Raw genomic sequence first — 18328 nt, 5'->3', positions numbered from 1 at the left:
GCCCTAGGGGCCTGCTTCAAGCCATTGAGAGCTTTCACTAATTTGAGACCCTGATGTTCTTTACCGACAACCTTGACACCAAGAGGTTGTGTTATGTAGACCTCTTTGTGGAGATTACCATTTAGGAAAGTACTCTTGACGTCCATTTAATGGACCTTCCAACCAAACTGTGCTACCATGGCCAGGACTAATATGATTGTGCTCATCTTTGCAGTAAGAGCAAAGGTCTCCTCATAATCAATGCCCTGACACTGAGAAAGGCCCTTGGCAACTAAATGAGCTTTTGTACTTATCCAAAGTACCGTCAGATTTTTATTTGATTTTGTAAACCCATTTGCAGCCAATGGGTTTCTTCCCTAGTGGAAGATTAGAGAGGACCTAGATGTTATTCTTCAGTAGGCTTTGGTGTTTAGATGTCATGGCTTGTTCCCACTCTGGAATTCCTTTAGCCTTGGAATATGTTTGAGGTTCAAACACATTGTGAATGTTGGCCATGACAGACAGACTTCGTAGGTTTGCTCTTTTTTCTTAGCAGTTCTCCCATCAATGAGCTCATCATCATGAATATCAGCTAGTGTCTTAGCCCACCGCTTAGGCCGGAGAGGAGAATGACCAATATTAGTATCAAGAGATGCATGGCGATCAGGTTCTTCATCAGAAGAATCATGATAAAACTCAAGTGAAGCATCTACATATCTAGGTGATCCTGTAGGAGAAGTTGGAGGTGCCTATATAGGGATCACTGGTATAATTGGAGCTGTAGGAGCTACTGGAGTTCTCGCATCAGGTGAACCTAATGGAAGCCTAACTCCCAAATCATGAGCCTTCATAGGTTGGTCTATTGGATTGGGAATAGGAGAAACATGCATGAATGGTCCTTGCTGTTTATCAAAGACTACATCGCGACTGTACGGGAGACAAGATGTCTCAATGCTGATCAAGCGTTAGGCTTTGTGAAGACTACTGTATCCATCAAGTATGAGTTTCTGACTCTTGGCATCCAACTTGGTGCGTGACGCATCAGGGATTCAAACAAAAGCAAGGGAGCCAAAAACTTTCAGGTGACTGATTCTGGGCCTGCAACTTGACCAGGCCTCTTTCGAATTTTTACCTTTAATCGCCACTGTGGCTGACCAGTTCAAAAGATAAACTATAGTGTTAACTGCTTCTGCCTAGAACTTCTTTGGAACATGTCTGTGTTCAAGTGTGGATTGAGCCACTCGGTGATTGTTTTGTTCCGACGTTCAACTACACTCCTTTGTTGTGGTGTGTGGGGTGTGGTTAATTGGCGTTTGATGCCATTTCTTTCTCTCTTTCTTTGCCATTGTGTTTTGAATTCTCTCATAATTCGTAGCATGTCATTCTGAAGGGCTTGTATTTTCTTATTAGATTCTTTGTCATTTCTCTCACCCTAAGAATTGTTGTTGTCAGATTATTAGTTTATCTTTTTCTTTGCCGTTTTACTTACACTTTCCAAGTCCATTGCCCTATTGTATGCATTAGCAAACAATGGTTGTGGTACGATCTTCATCTTTCTACCGAGGTGAGGTTTGAATCCTTTAATAAACAAACACTTTTTCACCCATCTACCAGCTGGCTCTCCTTTCACACCTCTCTATCTTTCCTACCAACTCCTTCAGTGGTTGGCCGTACCCTCAGATGGTTTCTTCCTTCGCTTGTTTAGTATTGTAGATATCAGAAACAATCTCATCATCATCTTAGAGCAACTAGAATTCAATTTGGAATTCTTTTTTAAGGGTTGCCCATGTAGAGATTTTTGTGTAATCGATGTCAGTGTACCAATTGATGACCACTCTATACAATGTCGTTAGAAATTGTTTTGTCCACCCATTGTGGTTTGTTACGTTGTTGGCTGTCCATATTGTTTCACATGTTTTACAGTGTCATACAAGATCCTCCTTCTTGTCATTTGTATACATAGGTAACTTTTGCTTCTGTGCTATTATAATTGTTTTGGTTACTAGCTTTGTTGGTATCCTCGAGCTTGGTGTTCCTGAATTGGAAGTATTCGAGCCTGGCATATTGCTTTGATATTCGTGCGCTTGTGTCCCTTCGATACTCGAGGTTGCACTAGTAGCTCCCACACCTCTACCCTTTACCTCTTCCCCCTCCTTCCTACAATCCCTTGCTTCTGATCGCGGGATGAGAGTTAATTTCCTGAACTAACTTCTTGTTTTCTCGATGAAATCTTCCCCTTTGTTTACCTCACAGTTTCCTCATTGACAAACTCTTCACAATGGTCCTCCCTACCAAACTCCTCTCGGTGTTCGCCACCCATGACCTTGCCTTCACCAACCCCCTCCTTCGGTAGTCCCTTTGCAAGTCTCCTCAACCCTTTGCCTTTGTTTTGCTTCTTGTTGTACTGATAGTGCTTTCTGGATAGCCTCCTACTCCTCTACGTGTTCCTTTCGGTTTTTATCTTTATTTCACTGGTTTGGAATAAATTCATTCTTTGTGTATGCAAAAGAAAACAACACATGATATAAGTAAGAACACTTTATTAATTTATTTGTTGTGTACAATTCATGTCACTACACATACATGATCGTTACACTTCGTCTGTTTTATATGTATTTCCCTTTAGGAGTTCAGTTCATGTTTCACTTTTGACGGGTTTCATCCCTTCCTTCTTACTCCTTTCGGCAATGGTAGTCTTGTAGGATTTGTTGCCTTCGGTTATCTGTGTTGACCTCCTCTCAATGCTTTTGGAGGGCAAGGAATGTTTGTGCCAACAATAGAGGGAGATGGCACATCAATTGATCCATTGCAAAACTCACTCTGAGGGCATTCCACACACACTCTCTGGTAGTTCCTCTCGTGTGCTTTCCCTCCTAAAGTGAGTTTCGATGGATGCGTGTCGTAATGTGATGAAGTTCGATGCTAATGCCCAATCGCCTTCAAAGAGTTTTGGGTTTTTGTTTTCTTGCTCATGGCGACTACTATTACCATAATCTATTGGCTGCCCCATTGCTTTCCATTTGCCATCCACACTCCGTCGCTTCCCCAAGGTTGTATTGGCAATGACGTTGAATGTTTACTAATATGAGTAAAGTGAATTAATGCGTACTACAGGCAAAAGAATTATAATAGGTACAAATAAGTGGAATGTAATAGCAAAGAACTACCGCTTGGCTCATTAATGTAAATCCAATTTTACATCTGATTATGATTTTCACACTCAGCGACAATGAAGACTCATAATGATATCAATGATGATCTCTTTCATTAGAGAGTGCACATATAAACCTCGAGGGGGTGTGATGTGAATCATTGTGACCATAACGACCTACCCTTTGGCCATACTAATGACCAATGACATAGTTAACACTTAATACCTTATCGGACAACAACATATCATTATATTCGAGAACAAATATGATTGTGGGTAGGAGAAAATTCTCGACCCGCAAACCCATGAAATTCTTTTAAAAAAAAAAATACTATAAATATATCCAAAGGAAATACTTTAGAAACAAAAAAAATTAAAAATCCTGCTTAGATAAACATTTGGTAAAAATATTGGATGATTACAAAAGAGATGTTATTAGAAATATTCCATTAACAAAAGAATAAAAGAATATTAGAAACATTCTAATATTTACAAGATACATAGTAATGACCACTATATATATATAGGGAATTTTTAAAATATACACAAAAATTTGCAAATATACATGTCATTCATATGAAACTAAGCACAAAGCATGTCATTTAAACACTATAGAACCTTAACATACACCATTTAAATGCCATCTAGGAAATAATAATTGATTTTAGTACTTAATTGTCAATATGCATATCAATGTGAACAAAAATATTTAAATATAAGTTAACTAGTGAACAATATCATAAAAATCTGGAAATCTAAATATGCCCAAAGGTTAGAGAGCTGACATAAATTTTCATCATCATGTTCAAGTTCGACATAGAAAGCAAAATATAGAAAAATGAAATAGTCTGCTGTTCAAGCTCTTGGAAGCAAAAAAAATCACCTCCTCTTCTTGCAAAGTGGAAACCCCAGCCAGCTGCAACACACTCCAACTTCACAGGCAAAACCAAACAAATGACAAAACAACCACAATGTGGTCTTTTTTGACCTTTTAGGGCATTTGGTGGGGTAGAGCCCACCGGACAACCAAGTCGGGACAAACAAAATAAAGTTCTTTGTTTTAATTTTTTTTTAAGCTTCACAAAAAACAGGGACGACTGACTGTCCTCTTTTTTTCTCCTAGAAGTCCCCAAGTACTGGGGATCTCCCTTGCATGTTTTGCCTAATTGGGGACATCCCTTACCCGTCCCCTGTGTCTCAAAAACCTTGGCTTTTCGAGCGTTTGACGGTTGGCCGTCCCCTTTTTTTTTTCCCAAATTTCCCCAAGTATTGGGGATGTCCCCTGCATGTTTTGCCTAATTGGGGACGTCCCTTACCCGTCCCCCGTGTCTCGGAAACCTTGGCTTTTCGGGCGGGGATGTGTCTCCAAGGGTAATAGAAAATATGAAATCACCAAGTCATCCATCAAAACATAATTTGAAACATATCTAGATCAAACATTCTTGCAGTGGGGACAAATGAAAAGTGGACAAGATTGACAAAATTAGGATTTTCATGATCCCTTTTTGGCATTTTAGGTTCAAACCATCCATGAACAAAATCAGAAATTTTATTAAAAATTAGTCTTTACCTTTAGGGAACTTATTTGGGGATGTCAAGATCTTCATTGTTTTCTTGTTTTCATGCTAAAGGAGCCATCGTAGGTAGCTGATGGATATAAATTGCCAAATGGAGCTATTGAAGAGGGCCTACCTAGGTTGTTGTAGGGACAAGGCACATATTTAAAAAGCCCTAGCTCTGTGTTTATGCTTCCTGAGCAGACTAGAGGGCATGTTGGATCGAGACTCCTCTTTGATTTGTGGAGAAACAATTTGCATAGGCAAGGAATATGAAACCTTTTTGGTAGAGGGCACTAATGACCAAAGTGTGCTGGAAGCAATAGTTGACATTGGCTGGTTGAGGAGTAGGAGCAGTCACAATAATTTTCCTCAAAGCAAGTAATGATGTTACACATCTGTATTTCCATGTTTACATCCTTGCATCTCTTAGCAAAATGCTGTTTACTTGGTTTTATGGTCAACCTCCCATTTTTTCTACAAGGGAAAACATTCATTAATAGAAATCAATCTATGTTGCTGTTTGGGTTCTGTTTTGGTGGTTTTACATTTTCTTTTTCACTTGGGGTTGAGCTACAGTATTCAATTGCCTATAATCATAGTATACTCAAAATGTACAAAACTGAATACATGATTGCGAACACAACTGATATTTGATAATTAATGTCAATTGTCAAATCATAAATGTAAAATCAAACTGTTTTATGTCACAGTGGCAATTATCTAATAAATGATTGACTTGGAAAACCAAAGCAAAAATAGGATTTAATTACTTGCAATTTAGTTGCATGAAAAACACTGCTATTCCATTTGGAATTAGTTAAATTATAAAAATATTTATAACATTTTAAAACATAGAGCGGAGTTTGAGTTTGAAATGAGGTTGAGGAGAAGCACCCTGTGCGGGCTCTTGGGGCAGCCTCAATTTATGCTTTTGAGATTACAAGACCTTGATTTTATGGTCAACCTCCCATTGTTTCTACAAGGGAAAACACTCATAGTATACTCAAAATGTACAAAACTGAATACATGATTGCGAACACAACTGATATTTGATAATGAATGTCAATTGTCTAATCATAAATGTTAAATCAAACTGTTTTATATCACAGTGGCAATTCTCTAATTAATGATTGACTTGGAAAACCAAAGCAAAAATGGGATTTAATTACTTGCGATTTAGTTGCATGAAAAACACTGCTATTCCATTTAGAATTAGTTAAATTATAAAAATATTTATAACATATTAAAACATAGAGTGGAGTTCTAGTTTGAAATGAGGTTGAGGAGAAGCACCCTATGTGGGCTCTTGGAGCAGCCTCAATTTATGCTTTTGAGGTTACAAGACCTTGATGGCATATGCTGATTTTAATTGCCTTAAAGTTTTAATGAAGCTTCAATTGTTAATAGAAAAATAAGTTTAATGTTTAGGTATCCAAAAACTGCAAAGAAAATTCCTTAGGTTATCAACTCATGGAATTAATATAAAGTGAATTGTGGAAGCAATTAACTTGATAACGTTTTTTAGAAATATTGGATTGCAATAGAGAACCATACTCGAGAGATAACAGCATTACAACTATGGAAACTGAAGAAATAACACGGAGAAACCTCATGTTTGTAATTTTTTCACCAAAATGTCATCCACACTTAAGTACTCCAAAATGTTATTATGCAAATGATCAGCCCTTAGGTTATCTTAAAGGCCTAATGAACAATTGAAAACTCTCCAATGGACCAGATTGTAATTCTTCAATGAGCCGTCTCTCCCCGATATAGTAAAAAAAATGAGAACATACAAATAACTGTAAATGAAAGATGTGCAATGGTGTACAAATCCATCTATGCTCTATGTGACTTCATACACCTTGTTTCTAGATTCTCATGCTCACAGGGAACTAAAGCAATAGCCAAGTGAGAATAGGAAGTTAAAAATTAAAATATGGAATTCCAAGGATGGTCATGGTTGTTTGATGAAATTTTTTCTGTCACTGGCATGAGGTTGCAATTGTCTTTTTAGAGAATTGCTAGGGTGGAAACAAATTTCCCACTTCTAAGATGAATTTATTGCTCCCTATGATGGACTTGTGGCTTCATCAACCTTCTTTGACCTCATTCTTCCAGGAGACAACAAGGTGTCATTTTTTGAAATTGCACTACTTTTTGAGAGGAATCAAAATATGCACTCATATTTCGTTTTTGATTTGAATTAAATATTGATTTGCCCTTGTAATACAGTTGTATTTATAAAGTTAACTATGAGCGAAATCATGACCAAAATGAAATCTCCTCTACAATTATAGCCCTAATTAATTGTCAAAGAATAGGCCACTATCCAGAAACAGAAACATGCCATGAAGTACAAAATTAGATCTATTTTTGGATCAGATTGGTCTTCAAAAGCTATTGGGACTCGGAACAAAAGAAATACTCACTTTGACAGATGACACTGTTGCCATCTCACCTTGCTGTGCTCTAAGAGAGCGTTGGAAAGTGTGGTTTTCAAATGTTTGAATGATTTGTTATTAGGAATCTTGAACTTGAGGAAATTGATGAATGGAGCTTCTCATATATAAGAGGAATGCATAGAGTACAACCGCTCGTCAATTTTTTTGCTACACAAATGAGGACCTTTTGATGCGTCTTTCTCTTAAAAGGGATCAATGTGAATCTTTGCCCTCTTTTGGGTAAGTGGTATCTCTTGCCCTTCTGAGCAAGTAGTGTCTTCGTCAAACATGCCAGAGCTTGCCAGGCCTAACTACAGATACATCCATTTGCACATCTAAAACCACTTCATTAACAAACATTTGAGAAATAGCATAGTTTATGTTGCCTATTAAATGACAAATCATCACTATATTGGATTCAATCCAGAGCAGATGTCTTGGAATGTTGATAATTTTTTTTATCAAGCTTCCAATTAAATCTTAAGAAATAAGGTTAACTTGTGAGGAAGAATAAAGAAGTGCACCAATTATAACACCCTTAATTTGAATTTGATGTTAAAAACAATTTTGATATTAGATTTCTTATTGAGGAAAATGAAAACCTTGTCTATAGTGCAACTAATCTTAGAATCCAAACTTGAAATGTAATTTATCTTGTGAACCTTGTATTCTTCAGAGAGAGAGAGAGATGAGAAGATTTCTTATAGTTCTTAACCAATATTCTGAATTTTCTTCTCTGGATGCATCTTCCAACAAAAGGGTTCTTTATGACCATTTTTTCTACAATGATCACAAACTTCCCTAAATACCTTAACTTGGATATCATGCTGTTAATTTTCTAAACAAGAAAAATTGCATAGATTCTATTTGGACTGCATAAAATTGTAGAATGATTTTGTAACTGTATACAACTGTAGGATGGGGACAGAGCTGTACAATAACGTGCAATAACAAATGTAATATCCTACCAAATTGTTTGTCTATCTTCATTCTACAATTGTATGCCATTACATGCTTATGAACAATAGCTCTGTAGAGCTGTATGGTCTCTTTACACAGCTATATGTAGGCTCACATCCACTGCCACTAAATTTGTATGCTCTCCTACAGGTGTATGCATTCATAACTGGCTCATTAATGAAAAAGGGTTACTGTATGCTCTTAGAATCCAAACTTGAAATGTAATCTATCTTGTGAACTTTATTCTTCAGAGAGAGATGATAAAAATTTCTTATAGTTCTTACCATTCTTCTGAGTTTTCTTCTTTGGATGCATCTGCCATCAAAAGGGTTCTTTATGACCATGTTTTCTACAATAATCACAAACTTTCTCAAATATCTTATCATGGATATCATGCTGATAATTTTCTAAACAAGAAAGATTGCATAAATTCTATTTGGACTGCATACAATTGTAGAATGATTGTGTAAGTATACAACTGTAGGACGGGGACAGAGTTGTACAATAACTTGCAATAATAAATGTAATATTCTACCAACTTGTTTGTCTGTCTTCATTCTACAACTATATGCCATCACACGCTTGTGAACAATAATTCTGTACAGCTGTACTGTCTCGTTCCATAGCTATATGCAGGCTCACACCCACTGCTTCTATAGTTGTATGCTCTTCTACAGATGTATGCATGCATACACTTGCTCATCAATGAACAAGGGTTACCGCATGCTCTTATTCCACAACTCTCGTCTTCTTTCTACAATTGTATGCTTTCATTCTACTGTTGTACACGGTCTGAAAGTATGCAATTTCTATGCTACGGACAGTCATCAGTACTGAATCAATAATTAATATAGGTAGGGGAGCTCATCATAATCATCTGCTTATCAGTCGCAGGTCAAGTTTTATATACTAACTGTCCTCCTTTCCTTTTGGTTTTTTGGGTTGTTAGAGTGTGGGGATATCAATGTAACACACTACAACAAAAAATAAACGTCACTATCTCTCAGTCCAGTCCACACAGCTGATTATTTTAACTATATATATTTTTCAGCTTACTCTCATAGTTTTATCCAACTGAAGCTATCAAACATCAACATTCCCTCCTGCCTCTTAGCTAGGGAGGATAAACACAATATATTACTTTAATATAAAAACAGGAATGACAAATTTTAAGATTATTGATCATAAAATATCCACCATTTAGATATCATCTCATGATATCAAGAGTAATGGCCTCTTGAATGTTAAGTCACATGATATTCACCAAGTACTCTAAGAAATGATATTAAGAGTAATGGCCTCCTGAATTTCAAGTCACAAATTTCAAGTCACATGACATTCACCAAGTACTCTTTGAGTAATGGCCTCTTGAATGTCAAGTTGCAAGATATTCACCAAGTACTCTTGAATAATGGCCTCCTGAACATCAAGTTGCATGATATTCACCAGGTACTCTTAAGCATTGGCCTCTTGAACATCAAGTTGCATAACATTCACCAAGTACTCAAAAAATGTCCATAAGGTCTGTGTGCATGTATCCTCAATGATACTTACCATCAACCATGGTCTATTTAAGGAACCTAATCCACCATGCAAGATATAATCTATCATGATTTGTTTTAGCCATCATAAGATGTCTATCACAATAGAAGGCCATGGTCTATTTAAGGAACTTAATCTACCATGCAAGTTGTTATCTATCATGATTTGTCTCATCCATCATAAGATGTCCATCACTATAGAAGGCCATGGTATGTTTTAAGGAATTTAATCCACCATGCAAGTTATCATCTATCGCAATCTGTTTCAACCATCGTAAGATGCCTATCATAATAGAAGATTAAGTTATTGAAAGATTGTCACCTTCCAATAACTTTTACAAGTGATAATCATTTGGAGGTCATCACTTCCTCATGATGTATGCAAGGGTAGGCCCATCAAAATCATGTAGTCACACTCATGCATTTTTAGACTCCCTTAGAATATCGATCTTTTGAGCTGCGCATCCAATGTTGCCTTTGAAGAAGTGTCGAATTCCCTTTGAATCTGATAGAAATCTCCCTTTTTCTGCAAGAACATACTTGGAGAGACGAGATGAAGGCAAATAGCTCTTATAATATGTTATAGAAATACAAATAAGAGAGAGACTACGTGAGTACATAAATGAAATACTTAGGATAATAACTACTTATCTTGACATCAACATCTATAATGCAATCTTTTATACATCTTGATTCGTCCTCTTGATGCTAATATCATTCTAAACTATTTATATCTTTAATATTTTGCACACTTATTAAATCTATCACATTATTCTGACATTTTAGAGAATCCTTAATCTTAGACACGGTCAAATGGAGATCATTAATCTTAGATACCAAGATTATAGAGATTGTAGTAAACATAGTCGTTTCAGTCAATGGGGATTAATGATCTCTCGCACTGACACTAACAAAGTTTTGGATCAATCTTTCCACCCATAATATTTTATAATAATTACACATAAAATATCTCTTCATTTGTTGTTAATGAATATAATATCAAATTATATTACCTCATATATTAATTAATGAAAATTTATATATATAAGTTACCATATTCGCCCCTCAGCATGCAAATTCAACATTCTATTCGTAGCCAATTCAAAGTTGGTTCCAATTCTTGTCAAATTCATCATTTGTTTGATGAATTCCTTGTGGATTCTCTTTTTCAGACCTTGGATGAATTTGGGTCAATGTCGAGTAAATTTTGTAGTTGATGGAAGAGATCGGGAGGAATTTGGAGCGAATTTGGGCATGCAACAAAAAATGTTTCGACTTTTTAATTTTTTTATTGTTTTGAAAAGGCATTTTTTTGGTTTAAGTATAATCTGATTTATTATCCAACTGACCCAACCCTAAAGCATGTGCACACTTCATACAGTGGTGTATGAACCTATTTGCTGCAGCATATTTTTACATATATGTATGTATGTATGTATGTATGTATGTATACCTTGTATATATAAATAATATAGTATACCTTGTGGGGTCCGATGACTTCCCACCCATCAAATTATATATGGGAGGAAAGAAAAAAAAGAAAAAAAGAAAAAAAAAAATAAAAAAAAATAAAAAAAAATATATATATATATAAAATTCGTTAATTGAAGGAAAATATTAATAATATAGTATACCTTATGGGTCCCAATTACTCCCCACCTTGAAGCTTGTTCCACATACCCTGCCATTGATCACTTCATACACTGTGACTCATTCCACATTTGAAGGGATGACAATTTTTTATTACATTCCCTTATCACACGGACATAAGTATTCAGAGATTTGCTTCATTTATTAGTGGCCACCAATGTATGTGCATGACACCATATATTTGATCCTCTTTCCATGTGGATGATTGTTGTTGAATGCAGCCAATGTACTACTGAGTTAAAGGGGGGTCCGCCTTGTTTGGACTTTATCTGTGTTCCATATATTTTCCCTTATTTTACGCAATTTTACTTGTTTGATCCTCCTTATTCGATAATATCATGAAGGGCATGGCCATTTTGCAGTTGATTGATTCGCAGACCTCTCTGTTATTTGTTTTCTAACATTTATTTCAGTTTGCAATAACTGTTTCCCTGTGTTTTTTGGTGACGTGGGCTGTTTGTCCTCTTCAATCACTCGTGGGTTTGGCGGTACCCACCACCTTGGATATACATGCCCTCCTTTCATGCAATGGGTATGTTCCTTCTTTATGCGTATATGCAAATCTCTGTGTAACGCTCCCTAACGGAAGAGTTTATGTATCCTCAGTGTGTTATCATTAATTTAGAATAATGATATTTTGTTCTTATCTACGAAATATGCGCACACAACTGACTGGTTCAAATGTCGGCAAATCAATAGAAATGCTCAGTAGCCATTCTCTTCCCTTTGATGTTTAATCTTTTCTCTCCTTAATTGGTATGCTTAAGAGGATATTTCCTCTCTCTGTCACTGCTGAATCAGATCCCCATTCCCAGATATCCCTGACACATTTGGAACCCATCTCTCGTGTATTTAGAACCCAAAATCAAAGACATATACACGGTAAATATCATTAATCCACAAGCATATAGAATATATATAATTTTCTGCCATCAAGCAGTCTGTTGATTTAAAGCGATAGTCATCTACTTTTCCTATCAATCACATTTTATTTTTATTTGATTTAAAAAGAAATGTTTGAAGCCCAAAATGGTCAAAATAGCTCTCATGTGGTAGCAAATTTCCAAGCTTTAATTATGCTAAAGTTTGTACTCAATGCAGCATCATGACACCCACTTTCAAGCTCCATACTTAAAAACACGGTAAAGAAATTGTCTTTCGATCGGAAAAGCACATGATTATTGGTAGAAGAAAGATTATAACATTACATTCAATAAGCTCGAAATCTTTCTGCCTTGTCTTTGACTGCTTTTTACACATTTGCAGTCTAGCTTTGATACCATGTGGTTTGCTGCAAATGTAATAGCACTGCCTGTTTAGTATGTGTTTTTCAATGGCAGTGATCTCTCAGTTATATTGTGGATGAGAGATGTCTCTTCATGGGACATGTCTATTCATTATTATATAATTAATATAACAATTGGTTATTCTAACTTATATATATATATATATATATATATATATATATATATATATATATATATTCAGGTATGTCTCATGGGCTTATCCAACTGAAGCTACCAAACATCAACATGCTCAAATCAATTATTCAAAAAGTCATGGCCTCTTGATGCGGGTGTTCTCGTCCTTTTAACTAGAATATATATAGGTTTATCCAACTGAAACTACCAAACATCAACATGCTCAAATCAGTTATTCAAAAAGACATGGCCTCTTGATGCAGGTGTTCTTTTCCTTTTTATCTTTTCCAGTTGCTTCTCCTCTTTGAACCATTCTACAGCTTTGCTGACACTGCACTGAAACTTTGCTTTTTTCAACATCAGCATTGACAACATAAGTCATGAATGATTTCAGTCTGAGAATCTAGAGAACAAAACTTAAAGAGTATGCAAAATGTTTATCTGGGTGTGATTGTGTTCCAATTTTTTACCTCCAACATTTTGGAGCATACTCAATGATCCATCATCAGGATGAAAGGATGATAACCACTGCTAACAAAGACTTAACAAAAAGGTGGGAAGAGAGGGAAATATGGGACACACGAACCAAGAGCAAGAAGATACCAAAAGAGGAGAAAAAAGAAATATCTCAATAAAGAGCACAACAAAAATAATAAGAAAAGAAACGAAGGATGTAGATCATTGAGTATATGCCTATATCCATATAATTTCTTCTTTTGTTCTTTTCCTTACTCTATATATATATATATATATATATATATATATATATAATATTTTATGTTTAATTTTCATGTTTCTCTTATTTGGTTTGATGTCCTCTCATATATATATATATATATATATATATATATTATCACTTATTCTAATTTTTAATTTTTCTAATTTATCAACTGTTATTATTTTTATTCTTCCTTGCATTTCATTTTATTGTCGTGTTTGTTCATTTTTTTAATCTCTTTTTCTCTTTGTAATCTCTCCTCTGTATCTTTTCTTATTATTTTTTTGTGCTCTTTATTGAGATCTTTCTTTTTTCTCGTCTCCTTTGGTATATTCTTGCTCTTAGTTTGCGTGTCCCATATTTCCCTCTCTTCTCACCTTTTTATTAAGTCTTTGTCTGCAGTGGTTATTATATACATCTAGGGATTCTTTCATCCTTTCATCCTGATGATAGATCATTGAGTATGTTCCGAAACGTTGATGGTAAAAAATTGGAGCACTACAACACCCAGATAAGCTTTTTGCATAGATCATGGATTGTGCAAATCTGCTTACATTAACTTATAGTAATCAATCAATCCGAGTGCACAGCATAATATGGTAATATGTGAACTCATGCACGCAATGATTATTTCTTGTATATTCATTGAAGTTATTATTGTGTGATTCCTCTTTAATTTCTCAGTTTTCATGAAGTTGTCTCAAATTGGTAATTGATTAATTGTCGTCTTGTGCAGATTTGTTGGTTTGATGGGTTGAGGCCTCAAATTGTTATTTATGCCCTTGTAATTGTTGTCGATTTGATTGTCTTTAACCATAAAATTTTGAGATCAGAATGCTTGGATACTATGGCTTCAACTTAGTCTTGTTGGATAGGCAATCATGTTAGGATTCAAAGTTTTACCGGACTGTTTTATTTGTTCTTTCTATGTTTAACTTGAGTTTTAAAATTAAGATCTGGGATGGGTATGGTATACATTGCGAATGGTCTCTCTTGATCTGTGTTATTATGTGAACTATTTCCAAATTTGCCATTCCTTACCAAAATATGGTGGTCATCTCCAGCTTTCACCATTTTAAGTTCCTAACTTATGGACATTGCATCATTCCTTTTAAGACGAGGAAAACTTGGCAACAACTGGATAACTGAAAAAAATAGAACGTTATAATCATAAAACTAGAAAGCTTTGATTTTATTATTTTGTGTCAAATATAAAACAAGATATAAAGAAAATTCCAAATGTTAAAAGAAAGTAGGATTTCTAAACACAACTCTTTTTCCTTTGTCTAAAAGTGCAACATTTATCACAGCCTACAATTTTTAGAGGTGATCAAATGTTTAATGCCAAAACCTCATATAAGGATACAATTTAAAGAAAAATCCTGATTGATGCTTCATAATTTTCTCTCTTTTTGAAATTCTTGGGAAACAACACAACAAACAAAGTGGATGGTGATTACTCGGTGCTTATCAAAATATTTTGGTGTATAATGCTCCTATGGTACTGTTATTTGTTTCTAAAGTACTTTTTCTTGTTTTGAAAGTTATTGTCTGGCTTTGTGGATAAAAATAATCTTCAGTAAGAGAGAACTATATTTTATTTATCCCTAAGAATCTTAGTGGGATTATATTGATCATTGCTGCTGTTCTATTTCAGCCGTTTTCTCCAATACAGAGGTCCATTTGCACAGAGAAGACATCCTTTGGTTGACATTATGGTAGTTTCAGAAATCAGGAGGTGTATGGATGAAGGCATTGAATTTCAGGGCGAACTGTTGAATTTTAGAAAGGATGGAACACCTTTGCTGAATAGGTTACGCTTGAGTCCAATTCATGGGGATGATGGGATAGTTACCCACATTATTGGCATTCAGTTGTTTACAGAAGCAAAAATCGAGTTGGGTCCTCTGCCATCTCCTTCAATCAAAGAGGCTTCTGCCCGATATTTTGATCGGTCGCTGTTGGATCCTTTTGTGTACAGGCCAGCTCCAATTGTTCAAGGTCATTTCTGTCGGGAAATCTGTGGGATTCTCCAGCTTAGTGATGAAGTCTTAGCCCAAAAGATTTTGTCACGGTTAACTCCGAGGGATGTGGCATCTATTGGATCTGTTTGCAAGCGACTTTATCAGTTGACAAAAAATGAGGATTTGTGGCGTATGGTTTGCCAAAATGCATGGGGAAGGGAGACAACACTCGTGTTGGAAACGGTTGCTGGTGCAAAGAGGCTAGGATGGAGTCGCCTTGCTAGGGAACTTACTACTCTTGAAGCTGCTGCATGGAGGAAACTAACAGTTGGAGGTGCAGTTGAGCCTTCTCGATGTAACTTCAGTGCATGTGCTGCTGGAAACAGGCTTGTTTTATTTGGGGGGGAAGGGATTAACATGACAGGCTTGAATGACACATTTGTTCTGGATCTGAATGCTGCTAAACCAGAATGGCGACATGTAAAGGTGAGTTCCCCACCTCCAGGTCGGTGGGGACACACCTTATCATGCTTGAGTGGATCTTCGTTAGTGGTTTTTGGAGGATGCAACAGACATGGCTTACTTAATGATGTCTTCACAATGGATTTGGATGCCCAACATCCTACTTGGCGTGAAGTAGCGGGTTCAGCACCTCCTCTTCCTCGAACATGGCATAGTTCTTGTACTCTGGATGGCACAAAATTGATAGTTTCAGGGGGGTGTGCGGACTCTGGAGTGATGCTGAGTGATACCTTTTTACTGGATCTCACCATGGAAAAGCCTATGTGGAGAGAGATACCTGTTTCATGGAGTCCTCCTTCTAGGTTGGGTCACACTCTCACTGCCTATGAAGGCCGAAAGATTCTCATGTTTGGTGGCCTTGCCAAAAGTGGACCATTAAAGCTGAGGTCAAGTGATGTCTATACAATTGATATCAGTGAAGAAGAGCCGAAGTGGAGATACTTAACTGGAAGTGAGATGCCAGGTGCAGGAAATCCAGGGGGAATAGCTCCTCCCCCTAGGCTTGATCATGTGGCTGTTAGTCTCCCTGGTGGTAGAGTTCTTATTTTTGGTGGATCTGTTGCTGGTTTACATTCAGCTTCACAACTGTATCTTTTGGACCCAACAGAGGAGAAACCAACTTGGAAAATGTTGAATGTCCCTGGACAACCACCGCAATTTGCTTGGGGTCATAGTACCTGTGTAGTTGGAGGAACTAGAGCATTAGTTCTAGGAGGCCAAACAGGAGAAGAATGGATACTAAATGATATTCATGAATTGTCCTGGGCAAGCAAACTTGAATCAGAGTAGGAGGCCAATGTATCTTTACCAGATCATCTACAAGATGGAAAGCAATTGATTTGGATACTTCTGGCTTACTACGGATCAGCTTTTCTAGTTCTAATCTTTAGAGCACAAGCAAAATTCTTATGGTTGATGTCTCATATGATGTGCAATCAGGGAATGGTGTGTTGTATACTCTGCTTGTTGATCTCTTCTTTTGGTTAAGGCATTTTAGGATTCATTATCCAACATTAAGCTAAAAAATAGTAGTCATTTCTGCCTACTTAGCTGGCATGTGAGGATTGTTCAAGAGTTCAACCTAGGCTGTCTGAATGTTTGTCTTCTTATTTTTTATTCCTGATAGTTCGTGGGGGATATGTAAGATTGTATATATATGCCATCTGGATTATATCTTTGCTAGCAACTATCATTTCAACTTGTATTTTCTAAGATCCTAGATTAGAAAAGTAGTAGCAGCATGTGCTGTAGGGTATAAACATTTTAAATTTGAAATATAGGTGTAGAACCACACTGATGCATCACAGCACTCTTGAGTCGAATGCCTTAAACCACAGTTAGATTTTTGTTTCTTCTCTCTTCAATTCTATTCACATTTAATGAGTCGTTATTTCCTAATTCCAAGTTCAAGATGACCCATATCCGTTAAATGGGGACTGAATATAGGCTATATGCTTCACTTTTTTGTGGTGTATCCAACCAAGATACATCGTTTGAAATCTAGAGCATTTATTGGCTGTCTAAGATGCATAAGTGAAAATTTATCGGCACTCTTAACCATGAGAGGAATTTGTCTCCACAGAATGCATATGGAAGTTGGCCATTGGGAATCAGAAACATGGGGCAGAGGGTCAATCAATATTTAGTACATGGGCCTATCTACATTTGGACATGTGGGCCAGCTCAATCGTAAAGATTAATGACTCGAGCTGTCTTGGATGTCTTTTCTTGACCTTTTCAATAAAACGTTGTTATGAAGGAAGCGGGAAGCATTTCTCTGGAAGTTTCTGTTTTGTATAGGCTTATGCACATTAGCCTTGAAAATTGTTGTACCAAAAAAACCGTGAATTTGTGATGGGAACTGTTCTGTAGTTTTTTTCGTTGTTGCTTTCAGACTAACCAATGCATAGAGATGACTGATATTGATTTTAGCATTATTTGGTTGCATATGATAGTTGAATTAGAATTTTTTTCCCGCATTTTTCATTCATTCATAAATACCTCACTTGAAACAAGCTTAGGATACAGGTTAGTTTATGTTGCTTCCTTGTTAGGTTGGATGTAAAGACAATTCATTATTTTCTTTTCAGGTACACCATGGTCTGGTGTATTTTGATGCTTTGGAGTTTGGAATGACTACTGTAAATATGAATGATTCATCAGATCATATGAACCCGTAGATGTGTTACATGTGTCTTGTTGCAACCTTAGTTACTTGATTTCACACTTAAGTGGTCCGAGAACCACCCAAATGTTTTTTTCCCTCCTTGCTTTGTCCGGAACTATTCATATTTTTCTTTTCTTTCTTGCATTGTCCAAGAAATATTCAATTTTAAGATATACTCATTTGTTAAGACAGGTTTTGTCCAATAATTTTCTCAGAACCTATCACTTATTTCTGCTCGTCTGAAACTGAACT

General features: G+C 36.2%; 1 protein-coding gene across 1 annotated transcript in view; it reads left to right on the top strand.

Annotated features, from left to right (window-relative positions):
• The window catches only part of LOC149558980 (adagio protein 1-like), a 36718-nt gene extending 18872 nt beyond the window's left edge, over nt 1-17846 (top strand). The window contains exon 2 of the mRNA XM_089832923.1: nt 15081-17846. Coding sequence (XP_089689049.1) covers nt 15081-16698 — 1618 coding nt within the window. The 3' untranslated portion in view covers nt 16699-17846. The remainder of the gene's footprint in view (nt 1-15080) is intronic.
• The last annotated feature ends 482 nt before the right edge of the window (nt 17847-18328 follow it).

The sequence above is a fragment of the Cupressus sempervirens genome, chromosome 5, assembly GCF_028749045.1.
Source record: "Cupressus sempervirens isolate cs-2001-9-10 chromosome 5, ASM2874904v1, whole genome shotgun sequence".
Taxonomy (NCBI): domain Eukaryota; kingdom Viridiplantae; phylum Streptophyta; class Pinopsida; order Cupressales; family Cupressaceae; genus Cupressus; species Cupressus sempervirens.
This window is presented reverse-complemented; position numbering and strand designations above follow the sequence as displayed.